We start from the raw sequence: 26,918 nt of genomic DNA, 5'->3' as shown, positions 1-26,918 counted from the left end.
TTATCACAAACATGAAACATTTATGTGAAATGCTGTACAAAATTTCTGAATGAAAAATACAAAATGAAATGAAATACACAATGTGCTGGATACACAGCTGGAGGTCAAATGAAAAGTCCTTTCTTTTTTTTAGTTTTCTTGGCAGTAGCAACATTAAGAGAAGTGTTTGGTCCTGCAGTCCAGTCTGGTAGTTTTCTCTTAACGGGTTGACTTACAGTCTGTGGAAATAAAACTCTTTATTAGTCTGTTATTCTTTTGACACAGCTGTAAAGTGCAAAAAAACATCGACTGCAACCAAACATCTTTACAAAAGTATCCCGTACAGCATTGTGTTAGCAATGGAAACACATAATGAAAAAATCTATTAATGCACTGTATGTCACATAAAATATAAATGCAAGACTTCTCTGACACATTATATAAAGCTGCACTTTTGATATTTTTTTCTCTGAATAATACTTAAAAAGTTCCTTTAAATGCTATTGATCTGATTCATTATTTATTCATTTTTGGGGTTTATTGAAACCATGCATTCATCATAATTTTACCATCCTTTGACTGAGATGAGACAAACAGAGGCACATTATTTATTCATACAGACCAAGCGTGCCACACAAGCCCTGAAAAGTGAAAACAAAACGTCTCGATCGCCCCTCAGTGACTGGTCCCAGTATAGGTCATAAAACCCCCCTCCCCTGCTATTCAAATGGGACTTGAGACCAACTAAAAAAATTTATTACACTTCAGTTATTTTTTTTTCTGAAGCTGGTTTCTGTCATTTACTGTAGTTTTTATCACGCTGGTGTAAATTCAAATGTCTGTTTTTAAAATAAGTTTGTGTTTAGTTAGTTATTTAATGCTATAAAAACGGTGGTGTCACGTCATGATTGACAGCTGTGATATGCACATTCTATGAGAGCGAGGACGGGGCCTTGATTTCGCAGCTTTACTTCCTGCTCACTACTGCGCAGGACTGGTCATAAAATCTCTACTGCTCAAGACCCAAGATGTCAGTGCCGTATGGGAACACTGGCGGCTTCACTTTTCACAAATGGAAGAAAGCGAACGGGCGTTGTCCATTTTTTTACAGTCTATGATACAGACACTAAACACACAGTTATTAATCTGCACTGTCTACATCTGATGTTATAGACGGTTTCATTGGACACACGCGCATTGTCGCGGTTACGCGTCTGGACAGAGCTTAACTTCCAGTCTCTGTTTGTTTAATGGTCTCACTAGTGGCTAAACTGAACTCTGGAACAAATACCTCGTTCAAAATAACTAATGTTTTAGCTTCCTAAAGACGAGCGGAGACGGCGATCATCACCGCTAAGTGAAGGGAGGTTTGGCAACCGATCTGTAGTTAACATTATATACATTAATTTTACACAGTAACGTTAGCTCAGTGCAGTTTTAAATATGTTTTAGCTATGATTTGAACTAAGGTAATCTACGTTTTGCTTATTTTGCTTGTTATCAGCAGTGTTAGGGAAAGTTACTTTTAAAAGTAATGCATTACAAAATTAAGTTACTTCCCAAAAAACTAATTGCGTTACTTAGTTTCTTTTCATGGAAAGTAATGATTACGTTACTTTTTAGTTACTTTTGCGTTACTTTTTCTTGGCTGAGGCTTGATCTCTTGCAGGTGTTTTTTATGATCGCAAAAATGTCAAGCTCTGACCTGCCATCTCCGTTTCTGACTCAAACTTTTCCCGCTCAGGCTCACAGAGTGTGTAATTCTACTTTAATATGTTCAGTTTAATTCAGTACATTATTTTATTTAAAAAAAAATTTAAAAATAAAGTGTGCATTTATAAAGTTATGCGTTACTTTACTCGTTACTTCAGAAAAGTAATATTATTACGTAAAGCACGTTACTTGTAATGGGTTACCCCCAACACTGGTTTATCAGTAATAAACTACTCTAAAATAACTCTGTTGTTACTGATTCTTTGGAGTTTACCAGAAGTTACGTTTGTTCCACAAAAGTCGTTTGTTTATGTTGTTACTGCTGAAATCGTCTATATAGCAGCATAATAACACAATGACAATAACACTCCTGATATACTCCCTGTGCTCGACGTGGGACAGAGCATGCTTTATGTGATTTTTCTTATTTGTGTTTCATTTATTCTGTTTTTATTTATTTTGTCTTTTTACGTTGCCCTTTATGTATGTTTTTAATATATGTATTTGTATTTGCTAAGAAGCAGCTATATAAAATAAAATGTATTATTATTATTAATGATGACCGGCTAATAAATTCATATGTGAACAGTTGTGAAGTTTCACTTTCACATTTTTATAATATAATAAGATTTATAGTTTTATATTTTACTTTTAATAACTTGTTTTTTAGTTTCTTACAGGGCTACATACCCTTGTTTTACTTTATTAAGATTTATATTTTTATTTAAAATAAAAATGTGTATTCATTAGCATTTTAGCTGTATGACTGTGTAGATATTGAACTGTTGGTATGTTGAGAAGTGTGCGCTGGGTTTACTTGACACAGACAGCTGCATCAACAGAGGAAAACCCCTCACTGCCCACCATCACAAACTCTCATAAACCATTTATCTGTCCCTCCAAATTTCATTTCCGTTCCAGCAGCTCCATGTCTTTCGATCTGTTGGGTCTTCAAGTCACATCATCAGTGTTAGTGCAGAAGATCCAACAGACTAATGATCTCGTATTGATCTACAGGTTGTGAGTCACTGCAGTTTTAAAGGACAATGACAGACGTGCGCTCTTAAAACAAGCTCCTGTCGCTGTTATTATCTCTTCAGATGTACAATAGTAACGGGTGAAACTGAAATGAGAGGGGATGAACCTAAAACAGCACATATAAGTCAGATCTCATTGTTTTCGGGAAACGTGTGCCACACCCCCCAGACTCTTGTAAAGATCAGACGTCGAACGCAGTGACACGGGTCACGACCTTATGACCTTAATGGCTTTGAGCTTACAAGGGGAGGTGTCAGGTAATAGTGTGGGTCAAAGGTCAAGCAGGGGTTAAAAACAGTTCGTCCAGGCTTAACCAGCGCTCATCACTTTAGAGAAAGACGTCTTGCGTCCATTGATTTGAGAAGACAGGATTAGAACTGAAGCGAGCGACAGGCTTCATATTTCAGCCTTAAAACAATGTGTTTGACAAAACCATCACGTCTAGCATTACAGGTCTCTAATAAACCTAAACAGATAAGAGTCTGAGACCAGTTTCACTGCATGGGAAAACCACATCCAACACTTAGATGACATGACGAATTGTTAGATGGTGGCAATTATTTATTATTACCTGTCATAATAAACCCTATCAAGAGCGTTTTTATTTTAATACCAATCACAGAGAGAATTAATCAATTCAATTTTGTGCGTTCAGCCCTATTTATTACATCATAAAGTGATTTGTTCAAGCATAAGGCCATTATGATGTTAACAGGATTATATGATTATCTGGTGCTGCTTTTCTCATTTAGTTTTATTTTGCTTCAGCTGCTCATATTATTTCATGTATGAGTGAATAAATGTATCAGTTTGTACACATCTTGGATCACATCTGACCTTAACCGGTGAATCGCTGAAGAGATCTTGAGTGTCTTTATCCAGGTTGTCCTGATTCCAGGAGGCCAAATCCATACCGGTGTTGTGAGGAGTCAGGTCACATGACTTGAGCCGGACATCACTGCTGGAGCACGAATCATCCTGTACACAATAACACACAGCGTCCTTACACATTACACTCTCAAACTGATCTCAGTTCAGACATACTCAGATTCAATCTGCATGTATGTAACTGATACTGGAATAGACCCAGCACATATTATTTGTTGATATAACAAAACATGTCACACATTAAGCAACACTGAGGTCATGCATGACTTTTCTCCTATAGATTTAGATCAGCATGAGATAAACATCACCTGACATATGTAAAAATACAAGCGATGACACTTATGATAAAATACTGTATAGTAGGGCTATCACAATGATTAAATAATGGTCTCATCGTGATTGTTTGACCTCATCGCAATGATTTCAGATCACCGCAATGATTGCACATCTCTCTAAAAACACAAGGGGGAGCTGCAGCGCCTGTATAAACGAGACGTATCAGATGGCGCTCCTTAACTGACAGTGTAATGCGATACAATCTAAAGCCATTCAATACAGTGAAAATTGCACTTAAAGAAATGCTGCAAAACTTTGATAAGTAGTATAAACTGCCAGCTAAAACATACATTTCCAAAAAACAATTCCAATATTAGGGAAGTGAAGGATGCTATTCTTCTTTTTTTGCAGCCACTACAGACATGTGGTCCAGTACTAATATGACCTTAGTAGGATTGTCTACTATTTAGGCCTATTCTGGTATAGTTTTGATTGCATTTTTATTTTCATTATAGTTTTAGACCAGGGGTCACAAACTCAAACTGGCTTGGGGACATTTCTGAGATTGACATTTCGCAGAGCTATTTTAAGGTTCAAAAAAGTATAATATTTCAGTAAATGTACTGTTTAAATTATATTATTTAATGTTTAATAATACTTGAAAATATATTAGCAGTGGTTTTTATCTTTTAAATATACATTCTTTTTTTAAATTAAGTAAAACATTATCTTTAATAACTAAGGCCTATTAAAACCTTGCACTAAACAAATTTTTTTTATTTCTGTATACATTTATAAACTATTATAAAAATACCACCAGTAAGTGTTTCTGTTTTTATTTATTTTGGATTGTTTATAGTAATAATATTGACTTTATTATGTTCCATCTTTGTTATTTCAGTTTTAATGAATTTGCTATTATATGTGGAAAATTATGAATAAGTGAAAGTGATCGTAAAACTTCTGAATGGGTAGTCAATGTTTTATAAGCTAGTTAAATAGAAAAAATTTATAATACTGCTCTATGTGTAATTGCATAGATATATAGCAGTATACATACTTTTATCCTCTGTAGGCTACGTTTCTCCTCATCTTTCCTCTTTTCTTAACGTGGGGACACTGATGGCACTTTTTCTTATCTGTAGTTTTTATGTGTTGCTTTACATCAACGGCTCTGCCTTCCTATGCGGTGTCTCCATTAGAAGCTGTGACTTGTTGATGTGAACCCCACCGCAGCTCTTCTCTGAGTAACAGCTGATATCCACCCGGAATTAACAAATCTTCTCTGGTAAAACACTATAAAGTCCCAACCGGATTAACTGATCGCATGGTGACAATGGTATGATTGACGCGAGGTTCAGATGAGGAATTAAAATCCGATCACACATTCTGTTATCCTCGACATCACGAACCATGCGGCTCATGGCTGCGTAGCAGCGGGTGAAGCCACGCCGCGGAGCGCAACTTCCGCTCCCAAGCAGTTTAGAAAGTAAGAAACACCTTGACTCATTTTAACACGTGTTGTTAGACGCGACATGTGAACAAACCCTTAAAAGTTGAAATTAAAAATCAAACGAATATGAAACAAAGTGAATAAAAATCTTTCTGCAGGCCATATAATGTTATATTGTTGAAAAGTGCCGCGGGCCGCAGAGAGGGGAAGAGGGCCACAAATAGCCCGCGAGCGGGGAGTTTGAGACCACTGCTTTAGACACTTTATTGTGTTTATTTCTTGAAGAATTTTCCGTTTTTAAAAGATATATTCATTAAATTATTTATTTTGAATTATGTGTTATACATATTTATATTTACCGCCAGGTAAACCTTGCAAAAGATTTAATTTAAATAATTACAACAATGTGTGAAAATTATTTCATGAACAAACCAAAAATGCATGAGAGAATTAAATGTCAAAGCACAAATAATCTTCCTAACTGCCACAATTTATTAGGCAATTAACCGTTGCCAAATTTCATTATCGTGACAGCCCTACTGTATATATACAATATAAGACAAACTGAGACAATTCACCTGTGGCATGGGAAGATCAATAAAGAGTTCATCTTCACTCTGATCCATGATGTTTGAGTCGCATTGTGACTCTTCAATCACACGATCACCTGCACGTCCACCTTTATCCTACGATCACACAAGTTTATATTTCAGTAACAACATCAGCTCAGTCTGTGTTACACAACAATAAATACACAAATAGTGCAAATCGTTTTTATAAGACATTGGCAATGAAAGAAAACTATCATCAGGTCTATAGACCTTTTGTGTGTTTGCAAACAGAGATGACTTTTTTTGTGGGCGGAGCCCAACTGGTGGCAGAAAGTGAATGCTTCTCAATAGCTGTGTAGTGAAGTGTTTTAGCGTTAAATTGTGATTTTTATGGATCTGGTGTTCTGTAGCAGTCTGTTTCCCCTATATTTCTCTTAAGTGTAATGTTTCTTATAACGTTCTCACCAAGTTACGTTTATTTTTTAAATAAATTAAAAGTTTAAATGGCTTGGCTACTAATTGTGTCCATGTATGTAATGTATATGTATTGTTCTTTATTGGTAAATCAATTATTTTTACAGTATGAATCACTGAAGTACATATAAGAGCAATACTATCATGTATTCTGTATAATATCATTTATTCAATATTTCATCATTTTCCTGTTTTCAATTTCTTCCTTATATTTTTAGCCTACGTGTTTGTTCTAAAACTATTATGTTTACATAGAAATTAATTTGTATAGGCCTGTTTATATATTATTAACACTTTACATCGTGTGTGTGTGTGTGCTAAGTTTATATATTTATTAGTAAACATCATAATTTAGAACAAACAGGAAGACATAGGCTAAGATATAAGGTAAAAAGAAGTAATAGAAAACAAAAAAAAGAAAACTTATGAACTCATTCAAATCTTTAATCTTTTTTAAATAAATTATAAACGTAACGTGATGAAAACGCCATAAGAAACACATAGAGGGAACAGACCTCGACAGAACACCGAATATCTTCTCTAATTATTTTCTATTGTAATTATTAAAAGATTTCCAAATGATTTCATCACTCCAGTCTGTCAGGTTGAGGGCTTATTGCAACAATAAACACCTACGTGTATCTTCAAATGGTGTCTTCGACGACGGTATACTATAAAAATGAAGGTCATCTATTTTGGCATTCCTATTCTGACACTCAACAGCACAACAAAACATTTTCTAGTGAGTTATATTGTTCGTTTCACTCGTGTCTCATTTATTTCCACTGTTTTTCTGCTACCACATGCGCACGTGGCGTAACTGTGATGTCGACTCGCAAAAGGTCTATAGAATCTCCAGTGCACTGTGTGCACCTTAAAGGGACAGTTCACCCAAAAATGAAAATTCTGTCATCATCAGAACAAAAAAAAATTATTAAGGTTTGTAACAACATGAGGGTGATTAAATGAACAAAATGAAAGATGTTTTGAGAAATGTTTGTAACCAAACCGTTCATGGACCCCATTTACTTCCATAGTATTTTTTTTTCCTACTTTTGAAGTGAATGTGGTCCACGAAGGATTTGGTTAAAAACATTTCTCAAAATATCTTCCTTTGTGTTCATCAGAACAAAGAAAATTTTGCGGGTTTGCAACAACATGAGAGTGAGTAAATGATGAATTTTCATTTTTGGGTGAACTATCCCTTTAAGACAATCAGAAGCAATGCATGCTGGGATGATGGCTGAGATAAAGTCGGTCTGACACAGCAGATCTGATCTGTTCATGTCCTGACCCTGACATTTATTGCTTCAAACACACACCACACACTCTTAGAAAAAAGTACAATAAGGTACAAAAAGTTGTAATTTTTCAAAAAAGGTTCATATTGGTACCTCAAAGATACATATCTGTACCAAAATGGTAATATTAGCAGCTTTTTCAAAGGTACCGTCCCAGTGACAACATTTGTACCTTTTTTTTTGAGAGTGCATAAACTGACTTATGTTGTTGTTTCATCACTACATTAATAAACACATGTATAAACTCAATAACCTTAAAACTCTACTTCTTATTATACACATCATATTTATCAGCATCTTGAGATGAAAGCAGTAAGATATGACTGATAATGAATATCATAATTACAGCAATGATCATAAATGCTAAAATGAAGAAACACAGAAGGTATCACGTGACTGTACTGCCCTCTGCTGGTGCAATTAATTTAAATATTAACCCATCAAACTCTGAACTGAAGCATTGTGTTTGTTTTATCCAGCGGCTCTATCCAGCTGATGTCCTGATGTGCAGAAGATGATGATGATGCTGGTAAATCTTCTCTCTGGAGTTTACAAACCGCCAGTTTGAGCAGAAAGTTGCTGATATCTTCAGGGACACGACACCTGATGGCTTTAAAATCACTCATGTCTGAGAAAAAAAAACAGACACGACGTAAACTCACCAGATGAACATTTCGCATACACGACACAATGAACGGAAGCATCAATTTTAAGTGTAGACTGTATTACACACACATCCTATGTGTTGTGAATGTGTGTTTTACCTGAGTTGAGCGGAGGAGATGTGATGATGTTTTTGATAGTGTTATAGATGGATGATGAGAGTCCAGCTCTTTCTGTGTCTATAGGACACTTCATCTTCTGAGCCTGTAACAAATGAGACTCCACCACGGCCATAGGCACAGAGCGAACATCTGCCACCTGCCTCTATATAACATGACACAATCAATATAACATATATAACATAACAGTACATCAGGCACAGAGATTGTGATGTCAGTACCATGCTCTTGTGCTCTATCTGATAGAGTCTGTATGTGATGGAGACACTGTCCGGTAGAGACACACAACACTTGAGAGGATCACTGATGGACTGTGTCTGGACAGATGAAGCACAACTGCTGGAAACATCCACCTGTATCACACGGAAATTCATTATTAAATAATATTTAGATCAATTAATGTAAAATCAATCCCATTTATCTTTACAAATCTAAGTGCTGTGACAGACATGTCTGAATTTAATGAGAATCAGTTTAAACTGCTGCAGTATTTCATGAGTTTATATGAAGCATAGCTGCTCCTGACATTTCATTAAAAACACAGCGATCACATCTATATATAAACTATATATGAAGAGCTCAGATGCAAAGGCTGCTAAACGCCACCTCTGTCAAAAATTAGATGATGATATTAACTGAATGCTCTGAGCTCGTATTATACGCTCATCAAATACTTTTGCTATAAATCCGCTTAATCCCGGCCTCAGGCCGTTCAGAAATACTGGTTTGTTATCAGAATCTGCTACTAAACACCACATCGACTTTGTGCATTTGTCTTCTTAAGTGCACGAAGGATAAATTACATAAATAATGACTTGCAAAACGACCGTGAATCACATTTGAACTTGTGTCCCCTTTGAGTACTTGTACCTGAATACAACATGTTTGTGTGCTTCAGTTTCTTAATTTTTTACACTTTGACTTTCATTATTTGCAATGTTTCTAATTTTATTTTGTGATTAGTGTGATTAATGAAGTGTTTACTATGATTTTTTAAGAATTTAAGGTTTTTGCCAAAAAAGGTTTGCGTGCACTTAGAGGGTTTTGCAGCTAAAGACAGTAAAATTAGTTAAATACCAGTGCATTCATTTAATCCCAAGCATTTATTCAGGTTGTAGCGGTTTTAGAAGTTGATGCGAGTGGGCCTGGTTTCATCGTTTGAGAGAATTTATTCTCGCCACTGTTTGTTTACAAGGCGTGGAATGGTGCGCTGTGATTGGTTAAGGGGATTTATTGAATTCTGCAGAAAAGGAGGAGTGGCGTTTATTGCGTTTTGGGGGAAAAAGGAGAAAAGATGAAAGAATAACACGGCAGATATTGGATTTTGCGTAAAATTAAGGGGCTGTCCACACGGAGACGCGTATCACCGTATACGTATAAATTTGTTATCGTATTGGCGTTTCATCCACACGGATCCGGCGTTTTGGGAGACTGAATCCACTATTTTTTGAAACCGGGTCCTAAAGTGGATAAATCTGAAACCGACACCTTTGCGGTTTCGTCTGTACATCCAATATATTTATATCCGTATATTTTGTGAAGCGAAAACGTCATCACGTCACGTGTCGGAAGCGTCACACGTAACAGCAACAACAATAATGGCGGACTACGTGATTGTGTTCGTGCTACAGAAGCTACTAAAGCCTACTAGCTTTATTACAGCAATATCTATTGCTTCTATGCAATTGTGGTGACCAACAAGCGATAATGGACAACACAATACGTTGGTTATGCGCATGCTCAAAGTCTTCTTCTCCGTGTATAGTGTATATCTGTGGCAGAATTACAGCGCCCCATACTGGTCCGGCATATATACTACACCGCTTTCAGTCGGTTTCAGTGGTTTCGTGTTTACGGATTATTTTTTTAGAGCAAGGAAAAAAATGATCGGATAGGGGATGCACCGGCTTCGTATGGACATAGCCTAAGAATTTACTTTTAAATACTGACCAGATGCAATACTAATTTTGGCAGTAACTCATTTTTTTAAAACCAAACTCTTCATATACACATACATAATTTATTTTTTTATAATTATTTATTTATTTTTTGGTGTTGAAGCTTCATTGAAACTGCAATTTTAAACTGCAAACCATTTTGGTCCACTAAATTGAGAAAAACTCTGGAATGTTTTCCTAAAAAAAATTAATTTCTTTTCGATTGAAGAAAGAAATACATAAACATCTTGGATGACATGTGGGTGAGAAAATTGATTTTTTTCATGAAAGTGAAGTAATCCTTTAATATCAGACTTCAATGAGGAAGAAAGTCCAAATATTCAATGGAGTAATCCATTGTTTTGTAGTGGGGTTCAAATAACAATGTATTCCTAAAATTAAAAACATCACAGGGAATAAATAATGATATTATTTTATTATTACACAGAGATTGAGAGATCTGTTAGTGCTGACGTTAGCAATCTTTGATGCATTACATGACAATAGTGATGGTTAAGTCTGCGACAACGAATTGAATAATTAATTATAATTGATTATGAAAATAGTGTTCAGTCAATGTCATTATTGATTAAGTTGGTCTGTGACATCACACTCCAACACAACAACATGAGCTGTACAGTTAGAAAGTCAAACGTACCTACTTCATACAAAGACAAAGAGACTTCTATTAAAGAAAGATGTGTAATCTGACCTGTAATCTGTGTTTCTGACAGAAACTGCTGATGATGTCAATCAAAGGTGTTAACATGGCTGCTTTAGCTTCAGAAACTCCATCCACCTGTTTCAAGCTGCCAACTGTGCACGGTCTGTCAGATACAGTTTATATCTTCATTCACTTTGTTTGTTTTAGTTCATACTAACTTCAGGTCAAAGGATTTGTGAAATATCAAAGAAACAAACATTAAAAGCTTAAAGCAGATACCTTAGTTTGGCCATGTCCAGTAAGATCTTATTGGTGGCCAGTATAGCAGGTGGGATGTCTTTAAGATTGGCTAACTTCTGTCGTTCACACACCAGTTTACTGTACAACTCTGACTGTACAACAACAACACAAACAAACACTGTGAGACAAACAGATAATCACTACTGGATTTACTTCAAAGACATGTGTCAGGTTCAGTAAGATGGCTTAAGTTATTTTGATTTTTAAGATAAGCTTCTCGATCAGCATCATCATCAGTATTTCACTACCTGTAGCTGGATTTCTTTAGGAGACACAGTTGGTGTTTGAGGTTTAACAGCAGGAGTTTGTGTGGACTGCTTGACTGCTGATCTGTATACACACACACATTAAATAGTATAATTGTACTACAAACAAAATCTGTGGATTGATAACTATTACACAAATATTGCAAATATAAAGCTGATGTCATTCATACCTGCAGGACACGCCCACTTTCTCCATCATGTGACGGCTGTCTACTCCAGCACTGACCTTTGACCTCTATGATAAAATGAGAGATGAATGGAGATGTTTCAATCATTGATCAGATACATCATCATCATCATCATCATCATGTAAATACTGACCTGTGCGTAGTCGGACTGTTTGTTGTATTCATTAGACTCAACCTGTACTGGATGTCCTGTCATTCTCCTGTGAGGACATCATGAAAACATGTTTAAGTTTAAAGTAGCACAATACAACTTTTATCACAATACAAGCCCAGGGTTCGTAGTCTTGAGATCAGTGTATTCGATTCATAAACTGATCAGGGTGTGTTAAAGCCAGGGTCTGCTCAGACTTCTGATGTTAGAAAGATCAAACCTGAAGATATGACTTTGGGCTAAATGTTATCATATCATAACATTTTTCTCATACTGCAGCTGATTTACTATGATTGACTTTATGAGTGTAAATGTGTGCGTGATGGTCTTACCGCGGTACTCTACTGTACAGATCTCTGTTAGGATGCAGCAGAAGTCTTCTGTGTTTCTCATCTTCAGCATCATTCAGCCATGATCTGCCCTGAATCAAACATCATCATCATACTGTATACTATAGACAGATACTTAATGACTGTAGACTAAAAAACAGGACACAACGGCACACTTGCACGTATGATATACTGTAGCTCAGGTCACACAACTTTAAGCCAATCGTATAAAGCCACAATGTCATTCTTATGAATCTATCAATTCATAGTTAAAGGTACCTTGGGTGTGAGTTTGCATAAGGTGGCAAATTTGTTGTGACCCGTAGCTTCCATCAGATATTGTTCAGCTACGAGTTCTCGGCCAAGAGCTTTCCACCAACACTCCGAGAATTCCTTGCCAATGCCGAAGAGTGAATGCCTAAAATAGCGATCGGGAATCCGCTGAGAGCTCTGACACACACAATTTAAACAAAATATAAACCACAGGGCAACATCAGATTGATCTTATATCATATACAGTCTAATGTTATTCTAATCAGGCACTAAAATAAATACACCAAGTGTCAATAAAAGAAAATTAAATGATGTGAATCATCAATTGACATCGGTAACATTTTTATAAATTGGAAGCATAGTTTTTACTGTGGGTTCACACCAGCGTCAAATTCGCGTCTACTGCGTCTAGTTTGCCGCGTGAAATTCTAGTCATCATGACATTCATGCGGAAATTCGCGTCATGGGAGTGGCTTCTGAGATTCCTGTATTCACGTCACTACTAGAGCAAGCTCCTGATTGGTTAACGCGGTGAGTTTTTCCGCCAAAGTTCAAATTTTTCAAATCGCGTGTTTCCCGTGGCAACGGTCAATTACAAAACTAGATGCGCTAATGAGGCGGAATCGCATCTACCGCGCTGCGCTAAACGCCATATTCGCGCTGCCAGACCTTCACATTGACCATTGAAATCACTCATGCTTGACGCCTTTACCGCGGATGGTGTGAACGCAGCATTATAGATGTTTGACTTCATGAAGCCCTGTGCAGACAGATCAGTATGTAACGTCAAGCTATCATAAGGAAGGATTAGTGAACCCCTCTAGCAGGACCTTGATGTCATATGTCAAACGGTCTACACCACCGCAAGAAGAAATTACTTTCACTTAAACCCACAATATGTAGATTTCACCACTAGACTAGAGGACACTATTACACAACAACACAATAACAAAGATTAATGACGTTATTAAGGAAAGTGGAACGATGGTAGTTTTTTTACTTTCCAAGATGTATGGAGTTCACTTATCATGTTTATATTTGGGGTAATGAATTAATGTTTCATTACTGTATGTTTGATCGTATTATTTTATGGTATCGTATAGCCTGGCTAACACCATATGTTCATTTTCTCGTATTTGAGGGGTGGTTTACGAATGCCCAGAGCCATTTATTGGGCGCTACGAATATCTATCAAATGCGTCTGTACGAAGCTCATAGCCAATCGTTTCAATTATACCAGATGATGTATGTAGAGCGACATCAATTCAAACATCAACAACTTTTATCGGTACGTGTGCGCACAGCTGAAAGCTATGCAACTAAACCAGTAGCTGTTTATTGATATTGAAAAGCAACACAACTTAGTGGCACTGTGACATCCACAGTAGGTAGGCTACAGGCATAATGACAATATGATATTAATAAATACAACTTACAATTAAGTTAATTGTACTTCGTTGACAACAATGCCTAGCAGGTTGGTCCTATAAAACTCTGTGGTTATCATGTCTTGCCATATCCAAACATTCTTCTTTGATATGAAATTGCGTATAAAACTACTTCAAACACTATCTAAGGCTGCATCAAAAAGTAACTTTGCATCTACTGCCATGTTGGATAAACAAAACTGCTTCGGTGTGTCGCATAGACGTCGTCATCGTCTTGCTGGCCCTCCCCGTTCTGTGATTGGTCCCCTATATCAGGGGCAAAATTGGCCCATAGTTTCCATGCTAGACTTGCAGCGTGAATAAATTTGCGCGCAAGGCAGCATGGAAACCCAGGCTAGCTATCGTAATGAATTAGCTGTATAACCATCACTTCCCCATTTGTCCACTCGTGTTGCCATAGTTTATACAACTGGAAACTGACGATAGCGCAGATATTAAGTCACTAAAAGGGCAACAACTACAAGAGACGAGCCATTATTTAAAACAGGAATTTCTCTGGATTTGCAAATACTTTGGAAATTTTGGGATAATGCAAGTACACAACTCCATGAAATATATCACATTGTGCAAGTGGTTTTTGGATATTTTATTTTAAAAATTCCTACATATTGTGGCTTTAAGGTATTTCTTTCATTTGGATGATTAACTTTCCATTCTCTATTCCTCATCATCCCCGATTGTGGTGAAAAATTATATCACCAAAATGAAAACATTATAAGCACACAAACTCATGACGGTGCTTAGGGTTTCAAGTTAGAAACGTAGTAAATATGGGTAACACTTTACAATAAACCTCCATTTATTAAATGCATTTGCTAGCAGGAATTTTGAATTAATCTTTAAATTAACATGTACTAAGATTAATAAAAGCTATACATGCATATATTTTGCAGATGATGTTATCTAATGTAGTTAGCTATGTTAAACAAACATCGTACCTGTTGCAAAAAGTTAGTTTTAGGCCCTGATTTCACTAAAAGATTCGAACAGAAATTTGTCGAGTCAGATTTCGTGTATTGTCTGTTCTGGTTGACTTACTGAGCCCCGCAGAAAGAGGATGGGCACTGTAATGCCAAACCTTTCCTCCATGATGCTTATGGCCTTCATCAGCTGATACGCACACACGCCAAAGTCCTGCTGAAGTCCGCCGGCATCCACTGTGTTCATACTGAGGATAATCACAGATATAACATTACCCTATATCACATGACAAGATGTATGGTTAAGAGTATAAGGACACAAAGAGTGACTATACTCACCCTGACCTGCAGTTATCACAACACTGTTGACTACCCAGAATCCCAGACGTCACCTTCCTCAGACGCTTGTCTTCAAAATGAGACAAAATCAACCTGTAACACAATCACATTTACATTAGAGAAATCATAACCTACCAAAAGGTTTGTTTGTGTAAATATGAAAGGGATAATCTCACAAAACAATTGTGCAACAAAAACAATTCACTTACTTTCGTCTGCACTTGGTTGAATTGAGATACTTCTCCATTTTGGCCATCATTGTGATTTTATAATCTCTGAAGCGTTCGCTTTTGGACTGATTGAGAATGAATCTGTAGCAAACACATCATAGTAAGATTAACAGTAAAAATATCTTAATACAGCTGGTGAAATAAAGATGAAACATCACCTGTTCAGTGCCATATCTGCAGGCGTCCATAAGACGTGACATGAGCTGGGCAGTCCGTCTCTACCGGCCCTACCGATCTCCTGATAATAGGACTCCATCTCCTTAGGAGCACCGTAATGGATGACCTTCCTGATATCAGACTTATTTATGCCCATCCCAAAAGCAACGGTGGCCACCACACACTGACCAAATAAACAAAGAACACAAGATTAAAGACACTTTACTGAGATTAAGCTGCAAAACTCATTACAAAGATAACATTTATTGATATGTCAATACAAATCTTCTGCGTTGATATTCTAAGACAGTGGTCTTCACTACTGATAGGTCAGGGTCAACAGGAGAGCCGCCTTTACCGCAAAGTATCAAAAGTTACATCCATTCATAAATAGCATGTCTACTTATCAATCTGTCAATCTGTTGCAATGCAATAAATACAAGGGCAAATCACTCTTTATCATTTACCAGTCAATTTTGTAACTGAGACAATATGATTTCCCTTAATGACAGTTCAATGTTACCTATTGTTCATAATATAAATTATAACAATTAATAAGTCTGATAAAAGACGCACAAATTTATCCAAATAAAATAAATTGCTCTACATATTAAAAAAATACAAATGTATCAAAATTCAAATGAAATCTGTATGATATACAGTAGTATTGCAGAACCTGCCATCAGCATGTATTTTAAGATGTGTGTTTGTGTCAGAGAGAGAGATAAGGTTACATGTTCAGAACTACATGGTAATAATAATGAAATACATCTCCAGTCCTTTCATTAATTTCAGGAAGCCTCTACTCTACTTTCCTTAGTTTCAGGTAAGCTAAAGCTTCTGATTGCAAAGCAGTTGGGAAGTTTGTGAATAAATCAATTAATAATTATCACGTATTTGTCTATATTCAAGAAACCTGCGTTATTTACCGCATTTATTGGATCTTGATCTTCTAACTTTCGCTCCGTGCCTGCGAGCGCCGCGCATCAAAGAGAATGACATCAGAGGAGCGCGAGAAAAACTCGAGACGGCTATGAACTCGACAGAGAACTTCCCTGCGCCTCGTCTGTATAATTGTATATAGCAGGAAAAGCTATCAGTCTCTTAGAAAGACAAGGCGTGAGTGTGTAAACTGACTGAAATGCGTGTATCTCACAGTGAATGCGTGAGACTTGAGAGCCCTGCGAATGTACTGTTGTTTCTCTGATATTAACTTGTCCTTTGCAGACAATGCAGTTTGCAATCTTAACGTCCTGCGCACAGATTTAGAAATACTTTCTCACAAAAGACATGTTTGCGAATGATTAAAAATGTAGTCTGCATGTTCATATCACTGTATTATTTACTGCCATGCGAGCCACAAATTAAAGCTTGCCGAGCCGCGCAATGAAGAACACTGTTCTAAGATATTTAATAGGCTTTATGAACCCGAACAATATTTTGAAACAGGACCTGTGAATGGTGATGATGGACCATTGATTTGTAGCAGTGGTGGGCAAAAGATTAATCACAATTAATCGCATACAAAATAAAAATGTATGTTTGCATAATATATGTGTCCAAATAATCAAATAGAACTGAATTGAGGTCTGATGATGACTCCACCAGTATGGATGTTAACCAATCATATCATTCGTTTACATATGTGACATAGTTAAAATGATCTTTGAAATAGTACGGATGAGATATTAGATGAATGTATTTGGTGTTTTCACCTGAATCTCATCTCTCATGAACTGATGTTGAGTTTCTCTCCTCTGTTTCATACTGAGACCAGCGTGATAAACTCCACACGGGACGCCCAGTTTACACAGTGCTGCCGTCACACGCTCCGCTTCTTTCTTAGATGGACAGTACACAATGGCAGAACCTTCGAACTCAAAATCTCCTCTAAAAACAAAACATCACCACGTGATTAAACAAAACCTTTGGTCAGAGGAATGTGAAGTTCATTCACATATACTTATAAAAATCTGAATCATACTTACCTCATATAGTATATCATGCTATTTAATACAGTCGGTCAAACATCAAACTACACTCTGAACCCAAATTTTATATTATTCTTATTATTATAATTTAAATATAAATTTTACAGCCAGTTTAACTGAAATCTAAAAAATGTCATTGTGGTGGGAGGATAACTCGTGACCTCACTAGAAAAATTATTTTATACTAAAACATTTGTAAACAATCATTTCAAAGCCTACCCTTTCTTTTTGATGAGAAACTGTTTGAGGTCTTGGATAACGTCATTACTTTTGCGACTAACAGCCAGATAGAGGTTGGGCCGATCGAATGAGGTGCAGGTCATGAGGGGATTGATCAGTTTAAGACTCTTTACGATGTCATCGCGAATAGATGGACTCGCAGTGGCTGTAAGGGCCAAAATAGGAACCTGTGAAAAAATATAGACCACAAGAATTATAATCCATAAGAGTGTGCACAAATAAATAATTCAACTATTCAGTGATATCACAGCACAGTTTCATTATAATGTGTTGATGTACATCAGGAAGATTTTTCTTGAGTTTGCCCAGGTCACGATAAGCACTTCTGAAGTCATGACCCCATTGAGAGATACAATGAGCCTCATCCACAGCAATCAGAGATAAACCTACACACACAAACACATACAAAGCATCAGCTTCTCTTACAAACATCACACTCATGTCAGCTCTTGCGTGTTTGATTTACCGATGGTTTGGTTGAGCTGTGCGAGCAGCTGGATGTTTCCAGAGCAGAACTCAGGTGTCATGTACACGACTCTGAAGTTACCCCTGAACAGAGACAGACAGACATCACATCAGTGTAACAGCAAAACATGTGTCACTGTATCTTCTGATGTGAACGTCTTCACACCTCTTCACGTCTTCAAACAGATTCTTGGTCTGTGCAGATCCAAGAAAACAAGCAGGAATGTTTGACATTCTGAAACACAAAATGAAAAGATGTTAAACCACCGTCTGACGTCCTCAGATCAGACTGAGATATCTGAGAAGGTCAGTCAGTCAGTAGATGTCTGATTTCTGAGTGTGACCTACTGTAAGTGAAGCACCTGATCCTCCATGAGAGCAATGAGAGGAGAAATCACCACACTGATGTTCTGACAGTATACTGGAGGAAACTGAAAACACAAACTCTTCCCATAACCTGACACACACACACACACACACACACACACACACACACACCTTACATGTTTATGCACATTCAAGGTCATGTTATTTCTTTAAACACAACCTTTTCATATGCAACATAAAATTGTAACATGATGACCTTTATTTCACTGGCTAGCATACAATTTACACTTTAAGTTTAATCTTTTATTTAAACAAAATTATATTAGACTTTTTATTGTTAATAAATATGAAAAACAAAATCAGCATACCAGTTGCCATGACAACAAGATTATCCCTCCTGTCTCCAAGAATGGACTGAATCACTTTCCACTGAACCCTGAAAAACATTTGAGAGTCATCTGAAAGATCGCAGGTGACATCACAGCACAAACCAGAAGAAGATATGAAGAGTTTGGTTCCAAAAGGCAATAAATTCATTTTGACAAATTTCGGTATAAACGTGTTTTCTATACCAAGAAAGTAACAAGATGAAAACCACTATTTTCTGTTACAAACTTTTATATGGCATCTTTAGGTTATAAAAACATAATAAAAATTCAAATCCATAACTTGATTTTCAAAGATTTATTATAAAAACAAATTTTTTTTTCCGCAAAATGCAATAAATCCATGACAAGGTTTTTTTTCAAAATGCTATAAATCTATTAAATCAATATATAAATGTGCATTCATCTTTGCGTTTTATATTCATTTAGTTGACTAGTGATATACACTGATTAAAAAAATAAACATTAATGGCATTAATCAAAACACTTTGTCATATTAAGATCACTGTCATTGCTGCCGATATACTTGGGAAGTCGTCACTTAACATTTTTCACAGCGATCAGCTGTAAAATCTTTTGGTCCTGCTCGATTTTCATTGACTTTGAGTAAAATAATGTAAAGTTTTCATAAGATCCTCTGGGGTCAATGTGTTAGCATGAGAGCAACTTGATGCTGTTGGGAGAACAAGCAACCGTCTCCCGAGGTCCTCTAGCGTAAATGATTACATGTTGATGGCTTACATTTCTTTCCCGTCACAGAAAACCATCACAGGTTTATCAATGCCATTAAAGTATTATTTTGTGTTTGTTTGTTTGTTGATCACGAAGTACAAGATGAGGAAAACTATTCTGTGTACTCAACGCGCCGCCATTGTTTGTTTACAACGAGTGGAATGATGCGCTGTGATTTGTGGAGGGGATTTATTGCATTCTGTAGAAAAGGAGGAGTGGCGTTTATTGCGTTTTGGGAAAAAAGGGAGAAAAGATGACAAAATAACACGGGGATATTGGATTTTGCAAAAATGAAGAATTTACTTTTAAATACTGACCTAATATAATACTGATTTTGGCAGTAACTCATTTTTTTTAAAAGTGCCGTTTATCGCGTTTTGGAACCAAACTCTTCATATATAAACACAGCAGGACTGACTGACATTAAAATATTACAGTAAAACTGATCAAAACTTACGGTTTAAAGTTGTGATGCCCAAAATACATTTTCAGACATTTAATTTGCTCAGAAACAGGTTGTGGGATACTTGAATCTAAACACAAGAAAAAAATAGTTTGTGAAAACTCACAGCTGCTGAAACGAAACATGAAATGAATAACATTTTATAATAGATACTTTATTTCTGTAGTTGAACAACAAGTGACAAAGAAAGATTAAAACAGAGTGCCAGAGAGAGAAAGAGTGACACAAAGAGAAAGAGTGCAAAAAAATAAAAGAAATGACAGGCAGAGAAAGAGTAAAAGAAAAAGAGTGCAAAAAAGTAAAAGAAATGACAGATATAGAAAGAGTGACAGAAAAAGAGTGACAAGAAGAGAAAGAGTGCAAAAAAACAAAGAGTGTCAGAGGAAAAGTGACAGAGAAAGACAAAGAGAAAAAGAATGACAGCAAGAGAAAGAGTGCCAAAGAAATAAACGAAATGACAGAAAAAGAGTGACAAATGGAGAAAGACCGACACAGAGGGAGTGTGACAGGAAGAAAGAGTACAAAAGACATCAAAAATTATTTTCCGCTTTCTCGGTTGCAGTAACTTACACTGAAACTCAGATCTCCGAGTTAACAACACGACAACGCATGGCATGGATAGCAGAAGACAAGAAATAATAACCTTCAGCATTTCCAGAAACATGTTTATTCACAGCATTATTCACTGATATCAAGCTGGACAGATATCAGAGATTGATGAAGCCACACCGTTAGATGGTGCTTCACAGATGGATGATGCTTTCCAAACAAGCAACATTGCACCACATAATTATGCATTTAGTCTGAAATAAATATTGTCTTCTTTCCAGACATTTTATGTATGTATGAAATTGGTACGCATTTTGTGAGGCTGCGCTGCTCCACAGCGGGCTGTCTTGCAGTGTTGCCAGGTCCTCGTCTTTTTTGTACGTACATACCGTTTTGGCTCAAAACTGTTAAGGCTTTTGGCTCATGAAGCGATCAAGTTTTTGGTGTTATTAAAGTGTGAAGGTGCCGGTTCCAATATTTTGTACTTTGAGGTAAAGATTTTGGATTCATTTCGGTTTATTATTGGATTTTTCTTGTTCGCTGTTTTTTAGTGCAAGATCTGGCAACACTAGTCAGCAAACGCTCGTGCCTCTGTCATTTGCTGCACCGCACATACAAGAGACTTTTTCCCCTTCTAGACATTTTTTCAGAAGAGAGACCTGTCATGTCCATAATGCACGCTTAAACACTTTATTAACTACTAGTTGTTCAGTTCGGTTATGTACACACTAAGCAGAGTTTCTGTAAATGCGGTTGTCACTACCTGAAATAACCTGGTCGTTCAGTATATTCAGGTAGTCAGCTGACCTCATTTTTCGGGCAAATAACGCTGCTGAACCTAGACCTGACCAACTGCAGCAGCCAGTGAGGCTCTTACCTATTTGCTTAGTTAAATTCAAGTGGTGACTTTTATTTGGACAGGCACTGATATTTGATTTTAAACTATTTATATCAAACATGATGATGTATTATAATAAACTGGAACTTACCAAACAAGTCTTCCTCATCTTCTTCAACATCCTCATCTTCATCTTCAGCAGCAGACTGTGATGGTTTCTTTCCATTATTTGCTTTCTCCACATCATCAGCACACTTCAGGAGAGAAACATTGGGACACAATAGCATCATTTAATTCTGAAATCAACGTTACAAACATTTATAATAAGCATGCTAACACATTACATTCAGGTAAATAGGGGATTTTAATGTGGCACCATGTGTAAAACTGTACATATTTTCCATTATCCATACCAAAGGTGGATCACTTTGTTTGAAATATATTGCAGCCCCTCATAGACAAAACCTAAAGCAGAAAAAACAGCAATGTTGTGTTCACCTTCATCATTTCATCATCAAGATCTTCATCACTCTCGGCATCATAAGAGTTATGCTGGCCTGACTGCTCCTGAGTCTGAAGAAAATCATCATAATAAATATAAATATAAAATCAGTCCATCCACCAGAAGTGAATTAAACATCAGTATACCACAGAAGAAGAGAAGAGAGCACCTGGAAAGCTAAGATACACTCCTCATCCAACTGCTCCTGTCTGGCCTGCATCTCCACCATCTGTAGCTCATATTCAGACATCAGAGAGTGTGTTTGATCATCACTGTGTTTGACAGCGCATTGACTCTTGTCCTTAGATAACGCGGTGTCATCATCTGTGTGTTGTACAGATGACTCGGCTCCTGGTGAGGAATCAGCCGTACTTTTGCTCTTTAACACACACCATCTTAGAGACGTAAGAGTCCGAGAGAGGTCGTCTACCAATCTCACAGCACTGAAGGATCATACAAAAAAATAACATTCATGAGACTCACCCATCATCATACAGTCACTGAAACAGTGTATGGACAGTTTAACACTGACCTGCCCGAGCTGCCCAGTTCATCAGGAAAACCATCAGCTAAGTCCTTGAGATCACGAGCGATCTGATGAACTCTCTGCTTTAAATCACCAGCTGTAGATCCTGATGGCTCTCTTCTCTCTATTCAAACAAATCATATCAGTACAACAGATACTGACATACAAGCATCTACATATTTCAAAGGGACCGCATGTACTGACCAGACTCCATTATAACCTTTAGTTTCTGATAAATGAGCAATCCAGCCTGTAATGTAACAAATAGATATTAAAGCAGGTATGTTTATAATGCTGATGATATGCGAGACGACGGTTGGTTGATGTAGACTCACGTAAGCGTCGGTGGCGGCGTATTTCTTCTGCTCTTCTGTCAAACTCAAATCATCCCATTTACTGCAGCGTACCACTTTGTCTTTGAACAGCTGTTTCTTTAACATGTGTTTGACTAAACCATCCAAACTCCACTTCTCACTGCACTTCAACTAAATCCATGAACGATACAGAAACACCATTCACACAAACACACATGATACAAGTGAAGTGTCACAAGCATATGATTGTGCTAGAAAACCAAAAGAAGGATCAATGTTTATTCTCACAAAATCATTTTTTACTGGAAAGGAACGGTTTATAAGGCACTATTCTTTGTAAAACAATACTAACTGTAAAAAAACACTGTAAACACACGGTTAAAGGAATAGTCTACTCATTTTCAATATTAAACTATGTTATTACCTTAACTAAGAATTGTTGATACATCCCTTTATCATCTGTGTGCGTGCACGTAAGCGCTGGAGCGCGCTGCGACACTTCGATAGCATTTAGCTTAGCCCCATTCATTCAATGGTACCATTTAGAGATAAAGTTAGAAGTGACCAAACACATCAACGTTTTTCCTATTTAAGACGAGTAGTTATACGAGCAAGTTTGGTGGTACAAAATAAAACGTATCTAAGCGGATTTAAAAGAGGAACTATATTGTATGGCGTAATAGCACTTATGGGAGTACTTTGAGTCGGCGCAGTAACACCCTCCCTCTCCCATTATGAGAGTGAGAAGGGGAGCGGACTTTTCAGGCGAGTTGAAGTACTCCCAAAAGTGCTATTACGCCACACAATATAGTTCCTCTTTTGAATCTGCTTGGAGAAGTGTTGCGTTTTGTTTTGTGCCACCAAGCTTGCTCGTGTGGCTGCTCGTCTTGAATAGGAAAAACATTGTTTGGTCACTTCTAGCTTTGTCTCTGTTTGATACCATTGAATGAATGGGGCTAAGCTAAATGCTATCGAAGTGTCGCAGCGCGCTCCAGCGCTTACGTGCATGCACACAGATGATAGAGGGATGTATCAACAATTCTTAGTTAAGGTAATAACATAGTTTAATATTGAAAATGAGTAGACTATTCCTTTAACAGTTAAAGGTCACCTAATGAGTTTTTACGATAAACTGTAATTCCCCAATTTATAAAAAGCTGAAGCAAAAACTAATAACTAGTAACCGTTTTATAAACACAATAAGCCCCGCGAAGCAGTGGTGTTACAGTGCATTCCATAACAGCCAACAACAAATCTATCTTCAACAAATCAAGATAGGATGAAAATGTTTTCTCATTTTGTTTGTTTGAAAGCATGTTTGTATGTTTATATATTTATAAAAAAAAGAAGACTTTCCTAGACCCAGGGCATTTTGTGAAACTTTTGTGAATATTACAAAAAAAAATTTTTTTTAAAAAAAAAGCTAGCGGGGAATGATTTAATAAGACAATCAACTTTATTGTTCATAAAAGTAGATTTAAAATAGAAATGTATGACCTAACTGTGGTCTTTGGACTGTTGTGCGCAAATCAGTTTGCTCAGAAAACACCAGCAGCTCGTCCCATTTGTATTATTTGTCCAAACACTTAAGTGCGATTTATAGTCGTGCGTAGGTCCTACGCCGTAGCTAGTGCGTAGCTCTGCGTAGCCTGACGCGCACCTCACAAAATTTCTAACAGCGTGTTGGCTCTACGCGGACCGCAAGCGCTGTGATTGGTCCACCAGAACCCCTCCCGTCAGGTAAAAAAAAACCTGCGTCATAGGTATTTCCGTTTCAGACGGTGAAAACAAAGATGAGCCAAGTTGAGGAGTGATTTAACTCAAACTGCAACATAAGTCGCTGTTTATTTACTTCCATCATTGCTGGTCTTCTCAAATCATACACAAGAAGTTGCTATTTCTTCTTCGTTTGTGGGTTAACTTGGCAAGCTTCTTCTTCTCTGACGGTCGCACTGCTACTGTGGTTACACGCGTGGATACTGCCCTACGCCGTCGCGGCTACGCCGTAGGACTTACGCACGATTATAAATCGCCCTTTACTGTAGATCAGAACACTTTTCCTCAACCGGCTACATGCTTTGAGATTTCTGTCTGCAGTAGAAGTTACTGTAGTTTATTAACTTTCTTAAGTTTAGAGATTTTGTTTAAATCACTTCTACAGACAGTACCACATTACAAAACTACCTATGTGCTTAAACACAATGAGAAATTGTGAGAACTTACAGCCTCATTGGCAAATTCAGACAGCTCAACCGTATTCTTCAATCTGATGTCATAATCAGATAATAACTTCCACTTGTCGCCCTCGATTCCTACGCCAACCTTCACAATACTCTCATCTTCCAGAAATATCTTCAGGCCAGGTGGAAAACCTTAGACATGATGAGACACACATGAGCAGAAAATCAGATAACACTTAACCAGTGGCGGCCAGTGACTTCTCTTTCGAGTGGCGCGAATTCAAAATATGTGTTCGGAATGTCGTGTGTTGCTCGTCATGTCCAGGGCTCGCAAAATTTCAAAATCCCTGGTGGCCTTTTCGGCAGGCACTCGAAATGAATGCAAGTAGCCCGAATAAAAAATACATTACTTTTAATGTAGAATATTGAGACAAAACATCTATGAAAACACAAATAACACATACAATTACAATCATCAGTACAAATATTTTCTTCTTACCGAAGTGAAATATCTATAAACTTCAGATTCTGAATCTGAAATATGAACTGAAGTCACAGATAAGAAAATGCCACTTGACTTTGTAGGCATAGCACAGGCTTATTCAATTAGTTTTACCAGATATACTCACCATTTAAAAGTGGTTCAGTGGGTCACAAAACTCACAGATTGGATAATTTTTTTGATTAGAGAAACAGGGGCTACTGTCGCTTTAAGAGCGATTCTGCACAGAGTCACTCTCTTCACTGCCCGTACAATCTATATCACTTTAAAGCTTGCTGCAAGAGATTTAATTTTCTTACGTGAGGATAGTAATGACTGAAGTTGGAGGATTTGCCCAACAAATCCATGACAAATCAGTACGGATTGCTTCCTGTACTGTGGTTTCGCGCGAAAGTGAAAGTAAAACTTTCTTACCCATCCAAATCTGTGAGAGAATGCATAAGCATTTAAATATATTTTTTCCTCCCTATAAGTCAAGATAGCGTGACGGGCAGAGCGGGGATGCGTTTTGATAGCCAGACTAGCGATTTTGCGAGCCCTGATGTCAAAATATGTGTTTGTTGCGTCATGTGAACCATGTGCATCATGTGTTATGTCAAAATATGCGCCTGCTACACACACGTCAAAAGGTTAAAAGAAACGTTCATAAAATACTCGCAAGACACTAACTTATCACTATCTCTGATTACACATGAGATTAAAACAAAACGCAAGCATCTCTTTTATAGTAAACCCCTTTGAAGTGTCTGCAGCAGACACGTATTTTGACATGACACGTGATGTACATAAGTTTACATGACACATATTTTGACATAAGGAGCCACACACGACGTGCGACCTTGAAAAAGAAGTCACCGTCAACCACTGCACTTAACACTTATTTACACAGACAGAATCTCTATGAGCTCACCTGACATTGAGGAGATGTGAAACAGGTAACATTTCTCTTCTGATGCACACAGCTGAACTAAAGCCACTTTCTTTGACTTTCCTTTAGTAAAGCTGGGCGGCCATTCCAGATCAAATCCCACCACTGAATCAGACGACACACTTGATCTGCAGGACACACAAAACACAGATATAAGGAGATCAGGAGGAAATAAACAGACATAGATTAAACACATTCACAGCCTTGAGCGTCACTTCACGTCGGTTCTAACCGAGTGTGACGCAATCATTAAACATTAAACTGGTGCAAGTTCTGCATCTGATAAGAAGGCTCTCAACAACATCATAAACCAACCCTG

General features: G+C 37.1%; 1 protein-coding gene across 2 annotated transcripts in view; it reads right to left on the bottom strand.

Annotated features, from left to right (window-relative positions):
• Positions 1–26,918, bottom strand: part of wrn (WRN RecQ like helicase) — a 33,405-nt gene continuing 6,487 nt past the window's right edge. For both annotated transcript variants that reach the window (XM_073873894.1, XM_073873893.1), the window contains exons 4-36: positions 26,582–26,727; positions 25,213–25,361; positions 23,011–23,160; positions 22,880–22,925; positions 22,682–22,799; positions 22,319–22,592; positions 22,146–22,220; positions 21,799–21,901; positions 20,255–20,330; positions 19,048–19,115; positions 18,701–18,809; positions 18,519–18,587; positions 18,354–18,436; positions 18,167–18,273; positions 17,867–18,054; positions 17,372–17,546; positions 15,659–15,840; positions 15,480–15,581; positions 15,271–15,363; positions 15,050–15,179; positions 12,570–12,740; positions 12,294–12,382; positions 11,944–12,010; positions 11,793–11,857; positions 11,605–11,686; positions 11,336–11,448; positions 11,105–11,219; positions 8,677–8,808; positions 8,438–8,600; positions 8,151–8,301; positions 5,926–6,034; positions 3,568–3,708; positions 1–218 (exon numbers count right to left, since the gene is read on the bottom strand). In XM_073873894.1, the coding sequence (XP_073729995.1) occupies positions 105–218; positions 3,568–3,708; positions 5,926–6,034; positions 8,151–8,301; positions 8,438–8,600; positions 8,677–8,808; positions 11,105–11,219; positions 11,336–11,448; positions 11,605–11,686; positions 11,793–11,857; positions 11,944–12,010; positions 12,294–12,382; positions 12,570–12,740; positions 15,050–15,179; positions 15,271–15,363; positions 15,480–15,581; positions 15,659–15,840; positions 17,372–17,546; positions 17,867–18,054; positions 18,167–18,273; positions 18,354–18,436; positions 18,519–18,587; positions 18,701–18,809; positions 19,048–19,115; positions 20,255–20,330; positions 21,799–21,901; positions 22,146–22,220; positions 22,319–22,592; positions 22,682–22,799; positions 22,880–22,925; positions 23,011–23,160; positions 25,213–25,361; positions 26,582–26,727 (3,955 nt within the window). In that variant the 3' untranslated portion in view covers positions 1–104. The remainder of the gene's footprint in view (positions 219–3,567; positions 3,709–5,925; positions 6,035–8,150; positions 8,302–8,437; positions 8,601–8,676; positions 8,809–11,104; positions 11,220–11,335; positions 11,449–11,604; positions 11,687–11,792; positions 11,858–11,943; positions 12,011–12,293; positions 12,383–12,569; positions 12,741–15,049; positions 15,180–15,270; positions 15,364–15,479; positions 15,582–15,658; positions 15,841–17,371; positions 17,547–17,866; positions 18,055–18,166; positions 18,274–18,353; positions 18,437–18,518; positions 18,588–18,700; positions 18,810–19,047; positions 19,116–20,254; positions 20,331–21,798; positions 21,902–22,145; positions 22,221–22,318; positions 22,593–22,681; positions 22,800–22,879; positions 22,926–23,010; positions 23,161–25,212; positions 25,362–26,581; positions 26,728–26,918) is intronic.

Source organism: Misgurnus anguillicaudatus, chromosome 12, assembly GCF_027580225.2.
Source record: "Misgurnus anguillicaudatus chromosome 12, ASM2758022v2, whole genome shotgun sequence".
Taxonomy (NCBI): Eukaryota; Metazoa; Chordata; class Actinopteri; order Cypriniformes; family Cobitidae; genus Misgurnus; species Misgurnus anguillicaudatus.
The sequence above is the reverse complement of the archived record's forward strand: the minus strand, read 5'-3'. Positions and strand labels throughout refer to the sequence as shown.